The sequence below is a fragment of the Myotis yumanensis genome, unplaced genomic scaffold (assembly GCF_028538775.1).
Source record: "Myotis yumanensis isolate MYYU_CA2020_CCGP unplaced genomic scaffold, mMyoYum1.0.hap1 SCAF_9, whole genome shotgun sequence".
Classification (NCBI taxonomy): Eukaryota; Metazoa; Chordata; class Mammalia; order Chiroptera; family Vespertilionidae; genus Myotis; species Myotis yumanensis.
Genome location: NW_027223760.1, coordinates 45,375,801 through 45,397,791, shown reverse-complemented (window position 1 = coordinate 45,397,791; position 21,991 = coordinate 45,375,801). Strand labels below are relative to the sequence as shown.

At 40.6% G+C, this 21,991-nt stretch overlaps 1 protein-coding gene across 3 annotated transcripts in view; it reads right to left on the bottom strand.

The window, feature by feature from the left end:
- The window catches only part of CFAP69 (cilia and flagella associated protein 69), a 60,711-nt gene extending 39,301 nt beyond the window's left edge, over positions 1 to 21,410 (bottom strand). For 2 of the 3 annotated variants that reach the window (XM_070424211.1, XM_070424213.1), the window contains exons 1-6: positions 21,135 to 21,410; positions 11,474 to 11,533; positions 9,850 to 9,915; positions 7,709 to 7,818; positions 4,869 to 4,945; positions 3,136 to 3,234 (exon numbers count right to left, since the gene is read on the bottom strand). In XM_070424211.1, coding sequence (XP_070280312.1) covers positions 3,136 to 3,234; positions 4,869 to 4,945; positions 7,709 to 7,818; positions 9,850 to 9,915; positions 11,474 to 11,533; positions 21,135 to 21,296 — 574 coding nt within the window. In that variant the 5' untranslated portion in view covers positions 21,297 to 21,410. The remainder of the gene's footprint in view (positions 1 to 3,135; positions 3,235 to 4,868; positions 4,946 to 7,708; positions 7,819 to 9,849; positions 9,916 to 11,473; positions 11,534 to 21,134) is intronic. The other variant, XM_070424212.1, reaches the window with a different exon arrangement.
- Positions 21,411 to 21,991: the final 581 nt, after the last annotated feature.

Sequence of the window (21,991 nt, the reverse complement as noted above, 5' to 3'; positions counted from 1 at the left end):
TCAAGTCAACACATTACTTCAGTGCTTTCCAGAACAAGCAATTATGTGATGTTGGCAATGAAATAAGAGGTAATGCTGTTCTAATAGATGCTAGTGAATGGTATGTTAGGGAAGTTTGATTCTTGGCGGTATGTCCCACAAGAATTTCCTTCTTCCTTAGCTTTCATGGGAAATACTACCTCTCCTTTTGACATAATTACACAGGTGCCTGCCCAACTACATGTAATGAGATTAAATGAACATCATTGCATGTTTGCTCACCTGAGATGCAGCTATTTTCTCTCTCAGTGATATAACTCACCCACCTCCCTGACTTCTTGACTTTTGAGACCAACTAGATTTCTTGCCATAGTTCTGAGATGTCTCTCAGTCTGTCTTATCTTTCTGAATTTGAGGTCTGACCCTGTTCAAGGCCGTCCCCTCCTGTGATGGGTTCGGCACTTAAAAAGTACGAAGAGGAAAACAAAAATTGCCTGTAATTTCACCGTCTAGAGATAACAATAGTAACACTTTGGTATATTTTCTGCTGACACTTTAATGTATGCATATTACTTTAGCAATATACTACATATATGCAGAATTGTATATTCTACTGCAGCCACTAAACATTTTATAGTAAGCTTTTCCCCTTGTCACATATAATTTTTACTTGCATAATGCTCTGTGGTAGGTACAGACCAAAATGTATACTTTATATCACTGTATCTTTTTCTGTTGAGTTTACAATTCTATAAAAAGGCATAGGAATATTAAGGCCTTGATTCCTATCTCCTGGGCTGTGTCTCTTACAATTGCTCTACTGAGGACTTTTCAGCTGTGACCGCAGATGTCCAGCTGTGCCCATCACTTAAAATCAACTGTGAAACAATTAGCGAGAGCCTGGTCGATGGCTCCTAATTTTCAGAGCCTGATCAAAGTAAGGTCAAGCTCACTTCTCGGCACCTTCACTCCTCTGTCGTATCTCATTCACGTCCCTTTCTATCTGAAAGAAGAGTGCCTCTATTTTACCAAGCTTAACCCTAAGCTTTTGCTCTTAATTCCATCCTCTTATGCTTACTTTGGGATTTTCACCCTCCCATCTCCCACATACTAGCTTCTTGTTCCTAGGCCTACAAACTTCATTTTTAGACAAATTAAAAACAACATGTTTTTCTTTGATCTTGCTACCAGTTAGGCTGTTAGCCATCTTCCTTCTTCTTCTGATCTTAAAATATAAGTCTGTCTACATTCACTCCCATTGCCTCCACTTTCAGAATGCTCTTTAATCCTATACCTGCTCTGACCACTTTATGGTAATAACCTGACAAAGATTAACCACAACTTTCCAGATATCACATTGGCCTTTTCATTCCTCAATTACAGAAGCCTCTGCAGGATTGGCCACTGAGACCATTTCTTCCTTCATCAAACATTCATTCATTGGCACTCAAGACATGCCTATCTTTAGATTCTCTTCCTCTCTTTAAACCTCCTTTCACTGCCAATTTCTTTGAATCATTTTTTCCCCCAAAGTTCAGTAGGGACACTCTCCATGATGTTATTCTTGTTCCCTTGCTTTTGGCAAACTCAACCATTCTGATGGCTTCAATTTCATCTCTGTATAAAATCCAAACCTGTATTTCTGGTCTCTTCTTTTAGTATCTAATGTCTACTATCTACCAAACACTTCCACTTGTCTGTCTCATCAATAGTGCAAATCTGGCATTTAAAAATATTTTTATTCATTTCTTTACTTCAGATGTCTTCCCATTTTCCCCTAGTTATAGAAGTAATCTTTGTTTTCTACCATGGCATCTTATTTCCACTTATCTTAAGAAACATGTAACTTAAAAAATATAATTTATATATTCTCTCCCTTCCTAGATTGATTATAAATTATAGAAACTATGACATGATATCCTCCACAGTGCCAGTGCATTTTGCTTAATATCACCCAATTCAGTGTGATTCACACAATTAGAAAAGAATAAATAGTATTAGCAACACTATTAATTAACATTAACTAATAATTATAATTACACTAATTTGGGTATGACTTTAAAAATTACATCATAAATATTTAGCATCAAAATAAAAATATCATGCAAATCTAAAATTTAAAAAAATGTATACAATTTTTAATTTAAAATGACCAAAGAGCTTGAGACTACCAAAAAAATTTTTTTTTGATATGCTGCATTTATGATCCCACCTCTCTTCCCAGTTTCAAAGAGAAATGGGACAGAATATTCTGTTTTATAAAGACACGAAATTCAGGCACTTGGGGGGTTCCTCAGCTCAGCCTGCACCCTCTTGTAGTCTGGGAGCCCTCGGGGAATGTCGCCTAACAGTCAGTCAGACATCCCTAGTGCTGCCACAGAGGCTGGAGAGGCTCCCGCCACCGCAGCTGCATTCACCAGCAGTGAGCCTGGCTTCTGACTGAGCTGTGCTCCCCCTGTGGGAGCACACTGATCACCAGGGGGCAGCTCCTGTGTTGAGCATCTGCCCTCTGGTGGTCAATGCATGTCATAGCAACTGGTCAATCCACCGTTTGGTTGATTTGCATATTAGCCTTTTATATAGGACTAGAGGCCTGGTGCACAAAATTCGTGCACAGGAGGTGTGTCCCTCAGCGTGGCCTGCACCCTCTCCAATCTGGGATCCCCTCAGGGGATGTCTGACTGCCTTTCGCAATCCAGGACCACTGGCTCCTAACCTCTCGCCTGCCTGCCTGATTGCCCCTGACTGCTCCCCTGCTGGCCTGATCTCGCCTAACCGCCTCTGCCTCGCCCTGCCCCTGAGACCCAGGATTCCCTTCTCTGGCCGGTCACAGGTACCCAGGACCTGGGCTGGCTTCACCCAGGCTGGCCACAGCCACAGGGAACCATGGGCAGGCAGCTTCGCCGGGGCCGCAGCCACATGCGCCCGGGACCGTGGGGCGGGCGACTTGTCCCTCTCCCGGGCCGCAGCCTGGCTGATCCCCATTCCTCTCTCGCGAGCTCATTTGTGCCCAGCTGGTCCCCAATCCTCTTTCCCCAGTGTTGAGTGTCTAAGCCATTACGGTGTGACGGCATGAGGGTGTGATGACCATTTGCATATTAGCTCTTTATTATATAGGATAGGATGTTATTACTGAAAGACCATTGAAAACTTCACCTGTAATATGCTTCTTTGATGGTTCTGTATGATAAAAGTCAACAATACACTTACAAATTTGTACCCTCAATTCAGAATTTGGTATTTTCATTAAGTTACCTGCCAGAAAGATAAATGAATACTATTTAATAACACTGTTATAGTTTATTTGCAAATTTAAGCATAAAGTGTTAGCAATATGTTTTTTAAAAATATCTCATCAGAAACTCAATACAGTATTATTTACAATAGCCAAGATTTGGAAGCAGCCCAAGTGCTCATCAGTAAATGAGTAGATAAAAAGCCATGGTATATTTACACAATACTACTCAGTCAGAAAAAAGAATGAAATCTTACCATTTTCAACAGCATGGATGGACCTGGAGAATAATATGCTAAGTGAAGTAAGCCAGAGAAAGATAAGTACCATATGATTTCATTTATATGTGGAATCTAAAGAACAATATAAAGAGAGCCCATTTTAAACTGCGTTCATATTGCCCTCAAGTGCGACAGGAGTGTGTTTGGTAGGTGGGCAATCATCCAGCAAAGTGCAAACTGACACAGTAAGAAATGGGCCTTGTATTTATCATATAAATGTCTGCCAACACTCTTGGAGGCAACATTTAAAAATAATAAGGGCAATAGCGACATTTTTTTAAATCTTATCAACCAAACTTATGCTTTTTATCTGTTATACCATGTCTTCTTTTGGGTTGGCTTCCTATTGTAAATTTCCACTGATGGTAGAGATTCACCATTCAAGTTTCCCATTAGTTTTCAGCCCACCTGCTCCTTAAGGTCACCTTATCTAATTCCTCGTGTGTATCCTAATTTTCTTGATGTTTCACCTACTCTAGACCATAATAATATTTCACAAGATATCTACAATTAGGAACCATGAAACATATTTAGACCTAAAAGTGTTAGTGTCTATGTTAAAAATTAAAAATTCTTTTTACTTATTCCAGTTGAGTCATCTTTCAGTATGGAATATAATACCGGGAACATAACAGTTCAGTAAGTATCTATTTTTCATTTGTTGGGCCAATTCTGTACCTTTTGGTTCCCTTATACAAACAAGGACCTAAATTAATAAGCATAAATTTAATGTAGGAATTGTTTTGGGAACATGCTGTCATGTACTCAAGGGCTGAATCAAGGAGCTAGTGTTTCACTGATTTCATTTCCCAGAAAATTATTTTCTTTCTTTAGAAAATCAAGCAATAACCAAAAAGCAAAGCCTGCTGTTTTATGTTTTTCATATTTTGAATAGAAAATGCAGGTACCTTCATGTTTATGTATATTATGCTCAAGTTCTTAATGTTCCACCATTTTATGATTAGGTTGTTTACTGAACAATTTGGCTTTTAATGATTCTAGGAATTATTAGAGGGCAAAGTTGAAAACATTTTTGGAATTACTGAGAGGGACACATATTTCTAATTTACAAAAAAAAGTTAACAAATATTTAATTGCACTAAATAAAATCAAGACAAATAAGTACACAGAAGTATCTGCCAGTTCTTATATTTAAGGAACACAGAGTTTTGTTGGTATCATAAAAGACTCAAGGGGAAAACAATACAAAAATGATCACCAAGCACACTATGATAAATTTTCAACCAGAAAACAAGAAAATAGCCTAGATTTGGAGAAGGACTCTTAGTCAAATTTAGTGAAAGAGACATTTCTTTCTTATCAATCAGGCCTGATATATTATAATCCTCTATCTTAAAAAAATCTTAACTTACCCAGAAGCGCAATTGATTTAGCAGTATCTTCAGCATATGTTATTTCATCTGATCCTTTCTTTTTCAAGAATGGCAAGCTTCAATAAGAATAAAGAATGTACAAGTTATGTTTCATAAAGTCCTTAACTGAAGCATCACTGGGAAAGCAGGGAAAATTTTCTTTTCTAAAGAATAAAATGAGAATAATATTCTATTCTTTAGCCCTGGGGAATTGATGACTATCAAAAACATTTTTTGTGTGTTTCTAACTAACTGAACAATAATAAATAAAATAAAGTAGACTTATAAAAGTGAAGAGAGGTGGACAAAGGTGAGGGTTAAGAAAGCCATCTTGCAATACTGCATCAAAAAAAAAACAAACCCTTAAAAATCCTCTTTCTCTTTGGAGGCAAAATAATAAGTGATTATAGGTGTACTTCCATCAAAATTAGGATAATCTGATACAAATCACAGATCCGGGCTTACCTGTGACTTAAAAGCTGTTCAAGGGCTTTTTCGGAAGTTTCTGAAACTAGTTAATAGATCAATGGTCTATTTGTTCTTAAATGGCAATGACCTTTCCCTTATTAACTGGATCAGTTACTGTCCACAAAATAACAGATATATTTTGTGAGACACTAAGAAATTAAAGTTAAAAAATATTAATTATATTAGGATTACATTTCACAATTACTATAATCAAAGTTATTTGAAAAATATTTATTTAGAAATTATAAAAGATAAGGCAGTAGAACCTAGGTCATTTGTCTAAATGTCAAAGGAGATATAAAAGTTCTTAAACACAAAGGAAAAACTACGTTGGCACTTTATGAATTTAAAATTTGAAGCTCCTATACTATTTGTTTAAAATATAATACATATATTATATCTTATATGTACTATATATAGGAGTATTAAGTAATACTTTTCAAGAAAAATTAACCAAGTAGTTGAAAAACAGCATTTAGAAATATCACATGTGGAGATTTATATATATATGCACCAATTGGAATTGAAAGATATTTCAAGGGCAAACTATGAAAAGGAAAATTTTATAAATGCCACAGAAGTTTCTTTCAAGTGTTGGTCAAAATTTTTCATTTGCAACAAATAACATATTAAACTCTAAAAATTAGTTATACTCATCCTTCAAACTTTTTCCTTTGCTACCAAAGGAAACAACCTAAAAGTTAAAGCATCAGAAGAGTTTTCCACCAAAAAGTGTATGAAAAAAGATAAGCATTATAGTTCTTTTTTAAAAAAAAAATATTTTTATTGATTTCAGAGAGGAAGGGAGAGGGAGAGAGATAGAAACTTCAATGATGAGAGGGAATCATTGATCGGCTGCTTCCTGCACGCCCCCTACTGGGGACAGAGCCTGCAACCCAGGCATGTGCCCTTGACTGGAATCAAACCCGGGACTCTTCAGGCCGCAGGCCGATGCTCTATCCACTGAGCCAAACCAGCTAGGGCCAGCATTATAGTTCTGATGCAATAAGAAAAGCATACTACTCATAGGCCAAAACAGAAAGGCTGTATTTTATTTTCAATGTTTTTATCTCCCAAAAATATCTTGAAAAGTGAATCAAGTGAGGATGAGGTGTGGAGAAATGCAGGACAATAGCAGAAATTAGCAAAGTAGGGGGGAAAATAAAAGAATAAGAACAATTATGAAATATGAAGGAAAGTAAAGAGTGTAAATAAAAAGATTTATCATATTACATAATGAAACACTTAGTCATAGCTCTCATAGAGAACAAGTCCTTGATGGAGCTCTGTAGGGGCACTGATGTTGAAAGTCATCCTTATGAACCTGGTTTTCTAGGACTTGCACAGCTTCAAAATTTGAAAACATTTTATATATATGATTTCACATCAATATCATAATTGTCAATTTACATTAAAGTTCCTTGAAAGCACCAGAGTGATTCTTTAGGTCTTTATTTTTCATGGTCTCTATTAAAAAGGAAGGCATGACAAAGGCATTCAATAAATTATTTTTGATTATTTTGTTCAGATATCAAAAAAGTAAATGTAATTATAAAAATTTAAATATTATTGCTGCTAAATCTAAAAATGTGAGTTAAAACCTACTAGGTATACAGTCTCACTAATATCATATTTGCATATTAAAAGAAACACAGTATTTAAAAAGCTAAATTGGTAGGAAAGTTTGAAAGGTTAAATTGCCAGGAAGGTTTGTTTCTACTTTAAGAAATCTCCTCTACTATATTTTATTGAAAACTAAAAACAGATATTTTAATGTGTATCTTGATTAGCCAATATGTGGCAGAAAGGAAGCAGAAAATATCCCTAGTTCCCCGAAATGGTTGGAGAAACAACAGCACAGAGGATTGCGCAGATTAATTTTATAATTCTGACCTCTAATTACATTAAAAACATATATCAAAAATAATTGTTGACATTTTATTCTTTATTCAAATTTGGAAAATCAATTAAACATGAATCAGAACCTAATACATCTTTGAGAGTCAAATTTTCTAAAGAGAGAAGAAAACTAGACTAAAACTATTAAGCACTGTCCATAAAGTGTCTCAAGGATTCTCTAAAGATATTACAATTTGTTGGTTTCATCTCAGATTTATCATTACTGTGAGAGCAAGTTATTATGAAAATTTTTTTAAATATATTTGCAGTTTAATCTCTTGTGGCAAGCGATCTCAGACTACAATAAAATTGACTACCTTTGAAATACCAACTGCTGGTAAGTGATCAAGTGAAGTTTTCTGAGTTATGCATCACTATGCTAACATAATGCATAATATTTTTTATAATGCAAAATAAAACATAATAAAATGCTGCACGCTAATATAAAGTAAAGTTAAAGGAAAACAACTTACCCACATAATTTTATGATATTATAGGCAGGTTCTAGAAAAGGAGGCTGGTTTTCAATTTTTCCTGCACACAGATTCAGAATTTTAAATATCTGTGCCAAATCCCTTAGGGGCTTTAGTATTTTTAGTTAAGAAATAAAATTAAGATTCATATATTTATATTTATGAACATATTCTTTATAACACTTGTGTCAAGAAAATCTATAGAATTCCTATAATGTTAAATATGGTTGACATTTAAAAAAATATATGTTTTTTTGATATTTTTCTTTTTTTAGAGAGATGAAGAGAGAGGGATAGAGAGATAGAAACATCAATGAGAGAGAAACATCTTTGATTGGCTGCCTCCTGCATGCCCCCAACGGGGGATCAAGCTCCCAACCCGAGCATGTGCCCTAACTGGGAATCGAACCATGATCTCTTGGTTCCTAGGTCAATGCTCAGCCACTCAGCAACACTGGCTGGGCGACACTATTTTAATTATACTAACTTGAAGGGTTAAAGAGGAAAACTTAGAACCATATTTTTAAGGAAATATTATTTAAGTTTTGTCTCAGTGACCCTTTACTCAAAATATTTTTTCTCCTCTCATGACACCTTTAGAATTTGATTACCACCTACTACCCTACGGATTTAGTTGAAACAAATTAACTTAATGGCTTAATCATATTTAAAATCATGAAGGCATCTCCACCCACTCACAGTAAACATTAATTGCTCCAGAATAAGAAACACAAACCTATCTTACTTTTCTGCATCACTTTATTAATATTATTGAGATGCATTCTCTTGTTTTAAGATTTAAATTGGTTGAGATCTTATTTCATTTAAAACTAGTATGAAAGCAAAATGTACCACCTATAGATCTTCAGGTAAAAGCACCTTTTATATTACCCCAACTGGTACATAAACAAATCTCATAGATTTTGTAGCAAGATGACTACAGAAAGTGAGAGTTTCCTGTGGCAAAATTATTATATTATGCAAAGATTAAAACAACAACAGCTACCCAACAACAAATTAGTTCTTAAGCAGGAGTTTTGAGACACAGGAGTTTCCACATATTCTGATCAGGGTGGTATATTTAGTGAGGATACTATCTTATGTTTATGTAATATTTTGCAGATTATCAAGCACTTGCATGTTTTCTCATCTAGTCTTCCTAACAACTTTCATGAGGTGCTATTATGCCTATAATATGATAAGCTTATTAACAGTAGAAGTACTCAAGTAAATTGGTAGAAATAAGATTACGTGGCCCTCCTAACCTTATCCACTGTCTCTTTGTGTCTTTAGAACTGCCATTATCTACGCCAAATTAACTGCATTGTACTGTTTTCAATTATACATTTCATTTTCTGATAAATGAAAAATATAATTTTGTAAAAAAAACCAAAATGTTAGCTATTTTCTGTGTAGACAGAATGGCCTGTCCAAATGCCCAGAACTTGTGAAGTTACCTTACGTGGCAAAGGGACTTTTCAGTGATTAAGTTAAAAATCTTGAGATGAGAAAGTTACCCTAGATCCGTGGTCAGCAAACTGCGGCTCTCGAGCCACATGCGGCTTTCTGGCCCCTTGAATGTGGCTCTTCCACAAAATACCACGTGCGGGCGCGCACGTACAGTGCAGTTGAAACTTCGTGGCCCATGCGCAGAGGTTGGTTTTCGGCCTGGGCAAGTCTATTTTGAAGAAATACTGTTGATATTTGGCTCTGTTGACTAATGAGTTTGCCGACCACTGCCCTAGATTATCCAGATAGACCAATGTAATCACAGGGTCCTTATAAGGGAAAGAGAGAGGCAGCGGAGTACCAGAGAAGGAAATGCCATGACAGAAGCAGAGGCGAGAGTGATGATACTTTGAGGAAGGGGCCAGTGGCTGAGGAATGCAGGCCACCTCTAGAAGCCGGAGAGGCAAGGAAATGAGTTGTCCTCAGAGCCTTCAAAAGGAACACCTTCCCTTTAGCTCAGTGAAGCAGATTTTGGATTTCTGACCTCCAGAAGTATAAGACAAAAATTTTATGTTGTTTTAAGGTACTCTGTGGTAACTTACAGTAGCAATAGGAAATGAATACATTTTCTAATTAAAATTCTCCCATTTCGGGATAAATAAAATAAGCATCCATATATAAGTAAAGGATACAAATCCATTCTGATAATACTGCACCAATGTCTTGACAGATTTAAGTTGTTTTTCTTCTAAATCATCCTAAAACAAATGATCTGTTTTAGTTCTTTTATGCTATTAAAACTGGTATGATATAATTTTTTTATTAATATAAAAAGAAAGTAGACATTAAAATTATCAAGAAATTGTCCATTAAAATTATAATTCAATTACTGTACTATAATATAAGGATGATAAAATGTTTTCTGAAACATGAAGGTAAAAATAAGATTAGGAAATTTGATTAGGAAATTGAAAATTAAAACTAGATTACTACAAGAGCAGTAATTGTTTCCAGAAATAATAGTAACAACATTGGAAGCATGTTGAGCATTTTTCTGTGCCAGGGACCATTTAGGAATCATACATACATGCCAATCTTCAAATCAACCCCATTAGGAAAATACTGTTATTATTCCTCTTTTCCAGAATAAAAACCTCAAACTGAAACATTAAGCAATTTGTCCAAAATCAGACAGATAGTAAGTGGTGGTGTTAGGAGTCAAATTTGGCAACTTGACTCCAGAAATTGTAATCTAAAATATTCCCAGTGTACTGGTACAAACCAAATAGCTTCAGCCAATTAAAACGAAACAAAACAAAACCCTATACAGTGATATCTTTTCATGACTGAATCACTTCTATCCTTTTCATCTTTAAATTGTTTGTAAGAGGCTGTGGCATTTTTTATACCGCCCCCCCGTTTTTTTTTGTCTATACTTAATAACAACTAGTAGGAGCTATATGTAGTTGAATTTTCTCCTTATAAAAATGCACATATATTTACAATTAAAAATAACTTTCACAACAAACATAGCCAGCAAAAGATAAATTCTTATGGAGTCATTATTTTTATTGTATTTTTTCTTTGATATAAAATGCAGAGACTAAAAAAATGTTAAAACAATGACTAAATTTTGGTGTCTATTAATCACAGGACATTGTTTTGTTTTGATTGGCTCTACCACTGTCACTTTCCACTTCCTAAAAGCATGCAATCTTCATCTTGTAGTAATTTCATAGTATGTGCTGGCTTTTAGGCAGTCAGTCAGTTCTTGGGTAATGTCAGGAGAGTGAGGTGTGTGAGCATATATGCATATGTATTTATTATCCTTTTTCCCAATGCTGAGCTCTCAATTTTGAGTTTTATCTAAAATAATTTTATTTCCATTACATTCTATATAATATTTCTCTCAAACTAAAATACCTATGAGTATTATGAATATGTATCTCTAACCTGATTTCAAATCAGAAAAAATTCAGTAGTACATCATGATACACTTTTTTCTGTCCTTGCTCCCCACATCATACTTGGTAACAAGCAAATACAGAGGCTAGATGAGTCTTTTTTCTACTCCTATGATTCCTTCTGTTTATATTTGCCATGGATTTGTCCATTCCACAAAACCAAATGTAGTCTCCTCCTCCATCTTCCTTACCAGGTTAACTATATTCATACTAAATTTAAACAGTCCTTGAATATTTGAAATGGTTTCAAGAGGAAAGAAATGAGATTTATGTTGGGGGGAATAAATGTTACCTTTCAGGGGAATCACAGTTTATAAATGATATAGCAGAAACATTTTCTCTCAAAGCTTACTTGAGCAGTCTCTTCAAGGAGTTTGATGATACTGTTTAGGTCCATAGGCTTTAAAGCACCCTAAAAAACATACAACACTTAGTATTCTATGAAAATCGAGAAGTTACATCAAACATAGTATTTTCACGATATTATTTATCCCTTGGCAACTTAAAAATATCCTATGACAAAGAGACAGTGAGCGAAGAATAAATAGCAGATGAGACCTTTTAGGAGTAAAAATAAATCTTGGAGTTAAAAAAACACAAACCTCTTAAATTCTAGTATCATCTTATAATATTAATGTCTAAGTTTCACTGGTTCCAAGAGGCCCAAAAGAGCATCTGGAATAATAGCACTCCCATGCTTTGCTTCATCATATATATTACACATCTCATTACAACCCACTGAGTTTGCCTACGCAGATACACACAAGACTAACTTCTAACCTAGAGGTAGAGATCGCCTTTCTGAGCTAGGTGTTCCCTCTCTCGGTGGTCCCAGCATTCTCACTGTCATCCACATTGGAAAACAGAAACCTCCAAGTTCTACAGCTTTTACATCTTTAATATTTCTTGAGCCCATTTCCTCTTACTGATTTATTTGGTTCTCATCTCTCACTCAATTACTTTCTTGATGTTCTCCCTGCCTCCATCTACTCTTGTATTTTCAACATCATCCTCCACTCTATGGCAAAAATAATAAAACTCAAATCTGAACACAACCAGTCTGAATCATTCAGTGACTCTCCATTAACACCCCTGACTCTACAGGTTTATCCCCCACCACGCCCTGCCCCAAAGTTCACTTGAGGGCAAAGACTTGTTTTCTGGCAACCCCAGCACCAAACACTGGGCCTCGAGTAGCAAGTACATTGTAGGTAAGTGGGGAAGGAACCAGGAGGTGCTCTGATCCAGAGTGTAAGTATTTGTGATAATACAGAAGTCCCCAAGTTCTAAATACAGTTTTGGCCATATTTAACTTGGGGATTAATGCTTCCTTGCTTAACATTTTCTTTTTAATTCAAATGTTATATCAAAATTGCTTACTCCTCTTACATGAGTTAAGCTATCCCAGTCTCCTTTGTTTCCTTCCTCTTATCAATCCTCCTTTCACACTTACTTCTACTTTAAAATAACCATTTGAAAAGATGATATAATAATGGTATAAAAAATATACAAAAGGGGAAAAAATCCTACTTATTCCTATCATCTAAATACAACCTATGTTATTTTCTGGTTTTAAGTATTTTCACATATTATTTTCTGTTTTTATTTACATGTATAAATGCTTTACATAATTTCACTTAGTATTAACACCATTGTACTTTTGACTTTTAAAGCTATAATGCATACATTTCCATATTTTTACAGGGTCATTATTCCTTTGCCTCTTAAGTCTAGATTTTCTTTTCCTTTCACAATTACACTCGTATATTCTGACCTTAAAAAAATGTCTTTCAAAAACAATTTTTGAACTTTAAGTCTGCAGAATAAGTATTGGAATGAATTTACTTACTTAAAATGATTTTATTTAAAAAATTAACAACCCTGAAAGGACACCCCTGGAAAGCTGCTCAATATTCTATTGAGACCTTCCCCTGGGACCTCCACCCTTAAAACCCTTAGGTCAGAGGACCCAGCACCCCCTCAGGAGCATTCCCTCCCCTTTCCCTTTCCCTGCCCCCTGTCCCCTCAGGTGTATCACCTTGACCTTCCTCACTTCTAAGCAAGAGCCCTTCCTTTGCTGCTATAACTACTTTCCTAAGCCCATTTCATCTATGGATTACTTCTACTTCTGTGATTTCACAAATAAATGTTCTCTTATAGTTTGAGTCTTGACTCTGAATTCTTTCCTAGCCAGAACTCAAGTACCCAGGTTGCTGAACCCGGGTCCAATCTAACCCCACTGGTCTGATCTAACACCTGGTGCTGTTCTCACACCACCACCAACAGGGTAAGATTTAAATTCACAAAGAGAGAAGGGAACTCGTTAAATAAATATTACATATCACCTCCTGTGTACCTGGTTTTGTGCTGGCTATTGCTGGTGCATATTGGAGGAAATGGGGAACACTACAGAAAACGCCCAACAGACAAGGTTTCTGTCCTCGGGAAGTAGCACAAAGCCAAGCAAATGTTACAGAAAAAGCACAGTTATGCACTGGAAACCCCTAAAAATAGGACAGAGAAGTCGAGCTGAGGAACTTTAAGAAAGGCAAAGACCTTAAACATCATTTAGTTCAGCGGTTCTAAGGCTAAACTCACTTGAGGGAGCATTTTAAGAGCCCCCGGCTCCACACTGGGGATGCTGTAGAATAGATCTGAGGTAGGGCACATTTTTACAGTACAATGTCTGTTTTGTTTTTAAAGCTCCTGAGATGGTTGTGATGGTCCCTCAGGTTTGGGGAAATACTCATCTAGTACTGGCTCACATTTAGTGACAAGAAGAAAATTCTGAGCTGTTCTAAATTAATTACAGCAGGCAGAAGGGTGGGAGAAAGAGACAGAGAGGTTAATCAGTTAACAACTGCAGGGCAAAACCAACAGAAAACTGCTTACGTTCCTGAGCTTACACTGAAACCCTGAATTAACTCCCAGGTAGCTATTTCCATGATCATCTAAAGAGAACAGCCAGGCACCACTGACCACCAGGAGCCTCTGCTTCTTGCTTACACATGAACTTTCCAGGCTGTTGCCCCCAAGCAATCCAAAGGAACAAACACTTCTCCCTACGGACTATGTATGATCCCAGGACTAGCCTCATTTCACGCTCCCCCACCCCCTTTACCTCTAGCCCATGTAAATTGTTTCCAAACAACTTGTATCTTCCTTCCCCTACGTGATGTGTAAAAGAGCCCGCCAACCTCAGGACCACAGACGTGTTGTCTCCTCCATCTAGCCCTACTGCCGCTTCTGGTTCAGACTTCATGCCCAATGACCTGTGGCTTCTCTGGCTAGCATATGGCTCAATAAACCCTTTCTTTCGGAAAGGCTTCAGCCATGAAAGTTTTGTTTAACACTAGCAAAGGGAATAGGCCTAAAGAGGTGAAGAGATTTGATCAATGTAATTATATTAGACTAGAGGCCCGGTGAACAAAAATTTGTGCACTGGGGGAGGGGGGGGCCCTCAACCTGGCCTGTGCCCTCCAGCAGTCTAGAACCCCTCGGGGGATGACCACCTGCTGGTTTAGGCCCGTTCCCTGGGGGATTGGGCCTAAGCTGGCAGTCAAACATCCCTCTGGCAGCCCGGGAGCCCTCGGGGGATATCCACTTGCCAGCGGGGAGCAGGCCTAAGCTGTAGTCGGACATCCTTAGCACTGCTGAGAAGGCGGGAGAGGCTCCCACCAACACCGCTGTACTGGCAGCCGTCAGCCTGGCTTGTGGCTGATCAGAGCTCCCCCTGTGGGAGCACACTGACCACCAGGGGGAAGCTCCTGCATTTAGCATCTGCCCCCTGGTGGTCAGTGTGTGTCATAGTGACCAGTCATTCCCAGTCATTCTGCTGTTAGGGTCAATTTGCATATTACCCTTTTATTATATAGGAGTGCCTGGCCAGCCTGGGTGAGGTGCTGATGGCTGTTTGCAGGCTGGCCATAGCCCCTTCATGATGGGGGTCCCCCCTGGGGTGCCTGGCCAGCCTGGGTGAGGAGCTGAGGGCCGTTTTCAGGCTGGCCACACTCCCTTCAGGGTGGGGGAGTCCTGCTGGGGTGCCTGGCCAGCCTGGGTGAGTGGCTGATGGCTGTTTGCAGGCTGGCCATAGCCCCTTCAGGGTGGGGGTTCCGCTGGGGTGCCTGGCCAGTCTGGGTGAGGGGCTGATGGCTGTTTGCAGGCTGGCTACAGCTCCTTCAGGGTGGGGGGTCCTGCTGGGGTGCCTGGCCAGCCTGGGTGAGGGGCTGAGGGCCATTTTCAGGCTGGCTAAGCCCCCCAGCGGGGACCCTCACCCCATGAGGGTGTTGCCAGCCTGGGTGAGGGGCTGATGGCTATTTGCAGGCTGGCCACAACCCCCAGCCACCCAAGCTCCCAGTGGAGGCTGACTGGAAGCAGGTATCTGGGATTTGTTTATCTTCTATAATTGAAACTTTGTTGCCATAAGTGAAGGCCACTTCTGGCTCATGGCAGGCGGAAAGGTTGGCTTCCTCCATCGCCCGGGCAACCAAGCCTCCTGCTTGCTCAGCTCCGTGGCTGCCGGCCGCCATCTTGGTTGGGTTAATTTGCATGTAGTCGCTCTGATTGGCTGGTGGGCGTGGCTTAGGGCATAGCAAAGGTATGGTCAATTAGCATCTTTGTCTTTTATTAGTGTAGATGAAGTAAGCAATAAGGAGATACGGTTGAATCCGGAAAGAAAGAGAGGTGGGCCCTGACTGTTGTGGCTGTTAGTTGAGCAATGTCCCATAGACTGAAGGGTCCTGGATTCTATAACCTGTCAGGGCACATGCCCAAGTTGTAGGTTCGGTTGCCATCAATGCTTCTCTCTCACATTGATGTTTCTCCGTCTCTCCCTCCCCCTTCCTCTCTTTCTCAAATCAATAGACACATTTTTTTTTTTTTTTAAGAGAGAGGGATGGGACTCAGAGGGAGGAAGGAAGAAGATAAAGTGATAAAGTGGTGTTTATGGAAAATAGACTGGGGAAAGGAGGAGCAAGCCAAAGGGCTGGCGAGAAGGATGACACATTAATAGGCCTGACTTAGGCACTGTGGTGACAAGGAAGGGAGCAAGTAGTTCTTTTAAAGCCCAATGTGGTGCCCCTTGTTTTTTACCAAATCATCTGACCTGCTGGTGGAGGGTTGAAATTTTGTTTTGTTGTTGTAATTGTTTATTTTGTTTTATAATCTGGATACATATGAAACTATCTCCCACAGCTCTCCGAGTTCACTGCTGTGAAACTCTGCAGCACAGCTCATATCATACTGCAGTTATAGCACACGAAGCATAGCTGCTCCAAGTGGGAAATGGGGTTCTCTATTAGTCACAATCGCAGTTACCAGAAGGGGGAGCTGGCCCTGAGTGGGTCTGCCTAGGGTGGGCTGGGAGTGTGTGGGTTCTTGACTTCGTGCAGGAAAGATTTCACAGCACAAGTCCAGGTGATTTTGAGAGTAGGTTTATTAAAGCCGGGAACAGTGAAACAAGGAAGAACCAAGGGTAGAAGAAGCAGCAGGAGAGAGTCTAGGCAGGGCTGCTTTGGCTCTCTAAAAACGTTATAGGAAAGAGATGAGCCACCGTGGGTGGGACGGCCCTGGCTCACTGGGAAGTCAGAGAAAAGGGGGCCTTGGAGACAGGTTCAGTGGGTGAGCCCTGACAAGCTGCCACTGCCCATTGCTCCCCTGGTTGCTAGTCTCATGGGATCCCTTATTGTTTAGGAGATGCAGGCCTGTGGGGGAGGGGAAAGGCAGGTGTGCTCCTGGGAAGGAGAGTGCGCACTTTGTTTTGAGGGTTTTTGAAGGCTGGCAGTTTAGAGGCGGTCTTAGGGGAGCTCTCCATAGAATACTCATCAGCTTTTCCAGGTGTGCCCTTTCTACTGATTGGTCAGCACCAGGGCAGGGCAGGGGGTCTTTAGTTATCACCTGGTTTTGCTGCTCTTCTGAGCTTGGAGCTGAAATGCAAGTGAGGCCTACATATTATCTCTAGGGAGGAAAGGTCAGGGGGTCCACACTGAATAACCAGCGATATGCAGGGGAGGAAAGGCCGTGGGGGCGAGGTCCAGCGCTAGTGTTGCCCATTGCTAAGCATACTAGGCACGCGGGGCTTTCCGCCTGGTGACTTGCATCTGGCTGTAAACTGCTCAGCCAGTTTGTTCAGCTGTCTCAGTTTCTGAAATCCTCCTTGCCGAGGAACTTTCTTAGCTCCTTACTCTCCTGCCTCAGCGTCACCTGAAATCCTGTTGGAAAAGCAGACACCAGAGGCTCTACTCCAGATCTGCAGAATCAGAATCTGCATTTTAGTAAGACCCCCAGATGCTCCAAATGTACATTAGAATTTGAGAAGCACTGCTCTAACGGGTTTCTGATTTTTTAGAATGAGAGGAACAGTATTAAAATACTAAATAGGAAATAAAGAGCACACAACTTGTGATTTCAAGTGTAGGATGGAGCTGGCTTAATGAACTAAGGTAGGATCCACACTCTCATTTTTAGCTGCCAGGGTACACTGTCTCTCAAGCATAGGCAGAGGAGGAAGTTGCAAATGTGGAATGGTTTGAAAATATCTAGAGTTCCAAGAGTTTTTTCCTCTACTGGCTTGAGGCAGAGGTCTAAAACGTTAATTTGATGAACAAGAATAGATCGATCTAGAGACAAATGGTAGGGGAGAGGGGGTTAGAGAGCAACCAAAGGACTTATGTGCATGCATATTAGCATAACCAATGGACACAGACACTGGGGCCGTGAGGGCCTGCTAGAGCTGGGAAGGGATGGGGGAGGGGGTCAACTGGGGAAAAAGGAGACATAAGTAAAACTTTACACAATAAAAAACAAAATAAAAAGTTATCTTTTCTTTTCTTTTTAATTGACACAGGGGCCACTTATTCTGCCCTCCTGAATTCGCTGGGACCCTTATCCCCTCTCAGTCTCTATTATGAGGGTTGAAAGACTATTCTCGCAGCCATTAGCCACCTTACCTCTACCCTGCATCTTGCTAGACACCCCCTTTACCCAACCTAAAAAGTTATCATTCTAATGATGGCAAAGAGCACTAGGCCCCGCTCTGAGTAAAGAAACTGAGTAACTTGCACTTAACTTCTCATGGCCTGAGGGTTCTCATTTGTAAAAGCAATCACAAACAAAATCGGAGTGATCATTTCTCCCAGCTCTGTAAGTTTTTATTCTATTTCATTTCTTTTGGTAGATACTTTTTCTTCAGTACTTTATAAAACATTAGTACTCCTGAAGTAGTTGTTGTTAAACAAACAAACAAACAAACAGACAAACAAACAAAAGAACCTTGGAGGCTGAAAGCTTTTCTAAAAGAAAGATTTACTGGGCCGAAAAAGGACCAGGTCCTGGGGAGAAAAACTGGGGACAATGAAACAAGGAAGGGCCAAGGATAGAAGGGCAACAGTGCTAGGGAGAAAAGACAAACATGTCCACCATCATGGACTTGATGGGCACTTTTATACTTAATGTTTGGGGAAGAAAGATATAAGTTGTTTTGAAAGAATTTACATTGGCTACAGATGGGGAGGCGGGAGGTGAAGCAGAGGCAGTTCTATGACAGGTACACAGTCTATAAGTAGGAAATACTACATTTGACAACAGTAAGAGCAGTCTTGAAAGTTCATGCATATGTGGCATATGAGGGTCTAGTAGTCTGCTAAATAGATGCTTTCAGGAATGTGAGCAGTCTGTTGTTAGTTAGCCCACAGCTGGCCAACTGGTTAACTACTCCGGTCTTTTTCTCTCACTGATGTAATTTAACGTAGCGCATCTCAGAATTTTTCTCTTGACATTACTAACAAGGTAGGAACTTAAATTAATACAAATTGATTTCTTTTTGGAAGAGAATCCTGGGCCCTGGAAGAAGAGTAATAAAAGGAAAAAAGGAAAAGAAAACGGGGAAGGAAGAAAATGTGCACACATATACACAGGTATACTTGTTTTGCTTTACTTGATATGTTGTGGACTGTTTTGGCAATGGCCTATTAAAAGTATTTCCTCTTTTTTCTTTTTCTTTTTAACCCATGCTTGCCTGTCTCCTATACCCTGGTCTTCCACCTGCTTTTACACCAGGTAAAGAAAGAATGAATGAGAACTGTAAGATATAAAATTCACCCGCTTCCCAGTTTTGCCCGGTGCCTGGGAGGACAGTGGTAGTGTTGAGCCTCCTTGAAGCCTTGGGAGTGGAAGGCTGCTATTCCTCAACAGTTCTTCTTTCCATGGCCCACAAAAAAGTGGCTGAAACACTTCCACAAAACTGACTAGGTAAATTCCCCGTTCCTCCTCATGCAAAAATGCTGTTGCCCTGCAGATTGCTGTGTAAATGTCTGGCCATCCTCAGAGAGTTCAACCCTAGTCCCACAGCAGAAGAGGTCCCCAGTCAACTGGCTACTCCCAAGGAACTCTCCCAGGCTCAGGCTGTGGACACAGGAGACAAGGCTCCTTACGCAGCCCGAGACTTGTAAAGTCTCAACAGTGATTCCCACAGTGGCCCCATGTCATTAGTGTGAGGAGGCAGGGCAGGATTCCTCCATGGAATTCAGGTTTTAGGGCTTGGTCATGGCTCTCTGGGGAGGAGCAATGGAAGCCTAGCATGAAACAAACGACTTGGAATTTCTAAATACCCCCACCACAATGGAGACCCAAGGGAGCATTTGGAGTGAAATTTCTCAACAGATCAGCTTGAAAGAATTAATTTTTATAACAAGTAAATTCATAACCAAATATATGCACAATAAATTAAATCAGTTACAAGTGACATATGATTTCACTCACATGTAGAATCTAATGAGCAAGATAAACTAACAAACAATAGAAATAGACTCATACTGGTGGGGGGGTAAGGGCTGGGAAGAGGGGGGATGGGGAAATGGGAGATATCTGTAATATCAACAATAAAAAAATATATTTTAAAAAGAAATAGACTCATAGATACAGAGAACAGACTGATAGCTGTTAGAGGGGAAGGGGGTTGGAGGCTGGGTGAAAAGGTGAAGGGATTAGGCAAAAACAAACAAACAACTCATAGATACAGACAACTGTATGGTGATTACCAGAGGGAAAGGGGAGTGGGGGGAGGTAGAATAGGGTAAAGTGGGGGGAAATGGTGATAGAAAGAGACTTGACTTGGGGTGGTGAACATACAATACAATATACAGATGATATATTATAGAATTGTACACCTGAAACCTATATAATTTTATTAACTAATGTCACCCCAATGAATTCAATAAAAAAATCAATGAAATAAAGAGAAAAACAAAAGAAAAATCAATTCTATTCTCTGCCAATCCTCTCTGACCCACCCCATAATCAGCTTCAAATTTCACATAAAACGATGCTTCATTTCTAATTTTAACACCAGTTTCCTCTTCTCCCTGTGTACGTTTTAGTAGCAGCAATTTAATTTTTTTCATCATCATTTATCCCTCTATGCCCTCTTCCACCTCCACCCCCGTCCCCCCGCCGCAGTCACCACACAGTTGTCCATGTCCATGAGTTCTCTCTTTTTCTTTTTCACTCAATTTCCTGACAACCGCAGCCCCCCGCCCCCCCCCCCCCCCCCCCCCCCCCGTAGCAGCAAATTTAAAGACTGGAGAAAGTTATACGCCTCTATCCAGAACATCACTACATAAAAGGGATCTACATACACAAGTACAGTGCAAACAAGTGCTCAAATTCATGTCTTTGCTAAGAATGTTTCCTTCCCCCAGGCCCTTCGTAGTCACACTTTTGCAGGCACAGCGGCAAAGCCTACCCTACTCAGTTGGGTGGGACGCTCGCTCGCGAGGACCTGGTGGCCCAAGTTGCCAGGCGGGTTGGTAGACCCGCTCGCCAGCTGCGCAGTTCTCGGAGGGGTCAGCTAATAGATGCCCGGAAGTTGACAGGAACCTCGGTCCCGCGGAATACCCTCGTGTCCACTTGGGCCCCCATTCCCGTCCTTGCTGCCCCCCAACTCGTCCCCGCCTCCAGATCTCAATCTACTCCCTCCACGCCTCCCCAACTCCCCAGGCACGTACACTGGACCTTACCAGAGCGTCCTCGTCCTCCGTCACCACCCCGATCACCGGGATTTGTCGAGGGCTGCTGGACTTGCTTTTGCCGCGCGGCCCCTGGGCCTCGGCCGTCGCCGGGGCTTCGGCCGTCGCCCGGGCCTCCGTTGTTGGCGCGGCTGACTCGGCGTGGCGAGGCATGGCGGCTCTTCTGTCCTACAAGGTGCCCGCAGCGGAGGGTCTCAAAGAGGCCCTGCCGCCGGGAACGCAAGGCCACCTGAGAGCCGCCTTCCCCGCGCCGCCGCAGCCCACCCGGGGCCTTCTGCTCCCGCCTCCCAGCTGGTTGCTAAGACGCCAGCGCGTTACCAAGGGCGGGGCCAGAGACCGTAGAAGCGCCGGCTCTTACGGAAGCCCGGGGATCCAAACTACCTCAAACCCTAAGCTGCACCTTCACGTTCAGAATGGCTGGGTTGCTCTGTGCGCTGGACCTTGGCACGGAGCCGTGCAGTTTTCTGGGCGCCGTGCGTCTCAGGTTTGGTCATTTGCGCAGGGCCTTCTGAAAGCGGGGGAGAGTGGGTGGAGGGATGAGGCGTGGATGTGGGATGTGTAAGAGGTAGATGATGGACGGATAGTGTTGGAAGGGGAGCAGTTTGTCTCACCCCAGAGAAGTGACCCGTGTCACCTACATTTCCAGCCTACGACCTCTTCTGTACTTGAGTGGTTCTACAAGGCAGTTCAATAAGGCGTTTGCCACAACGTGAGAAGACTTTTTAGTCAACTCATTGAATATAGAACAAGTTAATCTCACTCTTCTTACCAGTTAAATAGAGAGGTGTGAGCAGACAGTTTTGTAAAGTGGTGGTTGGCACATAAGCGCTCAGTAAATGATCAAGATT